The sequence below is a fragment of the Leptonychotes weddellii genome, unplaced genomic scaffold (assembly GCF_054177405.1).
Source record: "Leptonychotes weddellii isolate Sample4059 unplaced genomic scaffold, ASM5417740v2 HiC_scaffold_20983, whole genome shotgun sequence".
NCBI classification, from domain to species: Eukaryota; Metazoa; Chordata; class Mammalia; order Carnivora; family Phocidae; genus Leptonychotes; species Leptonychotes weddellii.
Genome location: NW_027797066.1, coordinates 1 through 3,120, shown reverse-complemented (window position 1 = coordinate 3,120; position 3,120 = coordinate 1). Strand labels below are relative to the sequence as shown.

The 3,120-nt window shown below is 43.5% G+C and overlaps 1 protein-coding gene across 1 annotated transcript; it reads left to right on the top strand.

Moving 5' to 3' along the window:
- The first annotated feature begins 44 nt into the window (after positions 1 to 44).
- LOC145718739 (DNA-directed RNA polymerase III subunit RPC6) lies at positions 45 to 2,810 on the top strand. Its single transcript, XM_081810251.1, has 3 exons — positions 45 to 518; positions 733 to 840; positions 1,724 to 2,810. Exons 1-3 carry the CDS (start codon positions 396 to 398, stop codon positions 1,922 to 1,924), a joined length of 432 nt encoding a protein of 143 aa, XP_081666377.1. The 5' UTR covers positions 45 to 395; the 3' UTR covers positions 1,925 to 2,810.
- The last annotated feature ends 310 nt before the right edge of the window (positions 2,811 to 3,120 follow it).

The following is a 3,120-nucleotide window of genomic DNA, read 5'->3' as shown; positions in this document are numbered from 1 at the left end:
AGAGAGAGCACAAGCAGGAGGAGCAGCAGAGGGAAAAGGAGAGGCAGGCTCCCCACTGAGCAGGGAGCCCGACCAGGGAGCCCAATGCGGGCTCGATCCCAGGACCCCGGGATCATGACCCAAGCTGAAAGCAGATGCTTAACTGACTGAGCCACCCAGGCACCCCAAGGGTTTTTTTTAAATCTCAGTTTTGGAAGACTTGGTTATCTTTTTTTTTTTCCCAAGATAGACTGATTCATTCATTCATTCAGAGTGCGTGGGCACAAGCCGGGGGCCTGATCTCATGACCCTGAGATCCAGAGTCAGATGCTTAACCAGGCACCCCGGAAGACTTGGTTATCTTATAACCACATCTACTATGCATTTTTTCCTAGGCCTCAAAAAAGAAAGTGTATATGCTCTATAACGTGCAACCGGACCGGTCTGTGACTGGTGGAGCCTGGTACAGTGACCAGGATTTTGAATCAGAATTTGTAGAGGTGCTTAACCAACAGTGTTTTAAATTCCTACAAACCAAGGTGAGGCATAATTGAGGAAACATCACTGCAGATCTTTTTTTTAAAGTTGCTTCATCAAGAATGTTTAATCTTGTATATCATATTTTATAGGACTTGAAAATATTCAAATCAGTCATTTTTACTTAACAATATATTCTGCTGTTGATTTCACGCTATATAGTTGTATTCAGAAAACACAGTGTTCTTGCTGAGAGTTATGTTTCTACCCTTATAGGCAGAAACAGCACGGGAAAGCAAACAGAATCCAATGATACAAAGAAATAGTTCATTTGCCTCATCACATGAAGTGTGGAAGTATATCTGTGAATTGGGGATCAGTAAGGTGAGAGCACAGTTTTTAATTTTCATCTTGTTTTTTAAAGGTTACTCTTCATCACAGGAATGTAGTTTACAGTATATTCTAAACATAATTGGACCCAGACCCTTTTTTCAGGTGATACGTACGAACATTCTGCAGAACCCACTTTGAGAAAGCACTGTCTTAAGCCATTTAGACAAAGGTGAATGTCATGCCATCAGGCACTGTGGGATCTGTATGTACTCAGCTTGTGATACAGAGTAGCAGAGTAGAGGCCTGGCCGTGCATTGCACTGCCAAAATGCAAAAGTCTGTTGACAAGCCCTTGACTTTCTCAGGGACATTTCAACATAGATGCCAAATATCAGTCATCACATCCGTTGTCATTTATTGGTATTGTGTCCCTCTTGTAAGTCATGAGTAGTGGTGTCAGTATATGCTTTTGAAGACCTATACATAAAGACACCATGCTGGGTGCTTTTCATAATCAAAGAAGAAACTGAAGTGGCCACTTGGACAAGTCATTTTCATTTCCTAGACCCTAGATCTCTCATTTATAAAAAAAGTAGGCATTTGGACTATTTGATGTCTAAAATAACTTTCTGTTCAAACATTTTGTAAATCCCCATCAAATTCTTGCCCCCAAAATGTTAAAAGACTTCTAAATTTTACTGAAGAGGGTGGACAAATAGAAAGTGTCAAATTCAGCATGAGGTTAGAGTTCTGTCCCTAGCATTTCTGTGGTTTATGCTAACCTGGGCTGTTGTTCAACCCATGCTTTTAATGACTCACCAGCATAATGCTTCCCCATTTCACCGAGGAATTGCGGACCCTTTACAGTTTAAAGACTCTCCCAAAGGATGTCTTCTTGTGCTTTTTGTGTCCTTTCTAATGCATCCCCTTTTCAGGTAGAGTTGTCCATGGAGGACATTGAAACGATCTTAAATACACTCATTTATGATGGGAAAGTGGAGATGACTATCATTGCTGCAAAAGAAGGCACAGTTGGCAGTGTAGACGGACACATGAAACTGTACAGAGCAGTCAATCCAATCATCCCACCCACGGGTTTGGTCCGGGCCCCATGTGGACTCTGCCCGGTGAGTTAAAGTGGCTTCACTTCATACCTGACTGCCACCAAGTGCAAATGCCACCTAACTTACCAGTAAGCACACTCGTTTTCTGACACTCAGGGTTGACCAACAGCGGCTCAGACCTCTGTGTAACCTTGATGACAGGCCCTTGATGAACAAGTCATTGCTTTATATTCTTTTTTAGAATAACCAGGTTAGGGAAATTTGTGTTTTCTACTCATGGCCCTGAAATGGACAATTTTTAATGATGGCTGATCATTTAATACTAAGTAGGGAGGGAAATGAGATTTGCTGAGAACCCACCACAGGCCAGGCATATTCTTGAAGATTTATGGTCTCATGTAATCCTACTTCTGTCCCTTGGAGCTAGCGGTATTATTTCCGCACAAGCATGAAGCTAAGGAAGCTGTAGAGGCTATAGCTTCGAAGTAACAACCAGGACGCAAACCCGAACATGTTCTTTCCCCCGCAGTGCGCCCCAGCACTCTTCATCCGGTCCCATGTAGTTCGTGCATGCCAGCTGCGTGCCGCAGGCACTGCCTCTACCCTCAGGGCATTTATATTCTTGGGCCGCTGGTGTAGATTTTATTTCCTTATACCGGCCCTTGTCTATATGCCTAAGCTCTCTGTGTGCTGGTGTCAAGTCCTAGAAAAAACAGCGAGCATATTGGGAATTCTGTTTAGCACCCTTCAAAAAAAAGGAATGTAGCTAACGTGAAACCTTTGGTTAGTGATGTATTTAGATCTGCTTTCCTGTTACCTGCTGATAGCCTTTGGCCCAGTGGGCAGATGAGCAGATCATCTTAGTGCTACAGTGAAAGGTCTCTCACTCACTAACTTTGTAATCACACAGCAGGTCTATTATAGCATGTTCTTAAATACAGCCCTAGTCTTTTTTTTTTTTTTTTAAGATTTTATTTATTTGGGGGCGCCTGGGTGGCTCAGTCGTTAAGCATCTGCCTTCGGCTCAGGTCATGATCCCAGGGTCCTGGGATCGAGCCCCGCATCGGGCTCCCTGCTCGGCGGGAAGCCTGCTTCTCCCTCTCCCACTCCCCCTGCTTGTGTTCCCTCTCTCGCTATGTGTCTCTCTGTCAAATAAATAAAATCTTAAAAAAAAAAAAAAAAGATTTTATTTATTTGAGAGAGAGAGAGAGCACAAGTAGGCAGAGTGGCAGGCAGAGGCAGAGGGAGAAGCAGACTCCCTGCTGAGC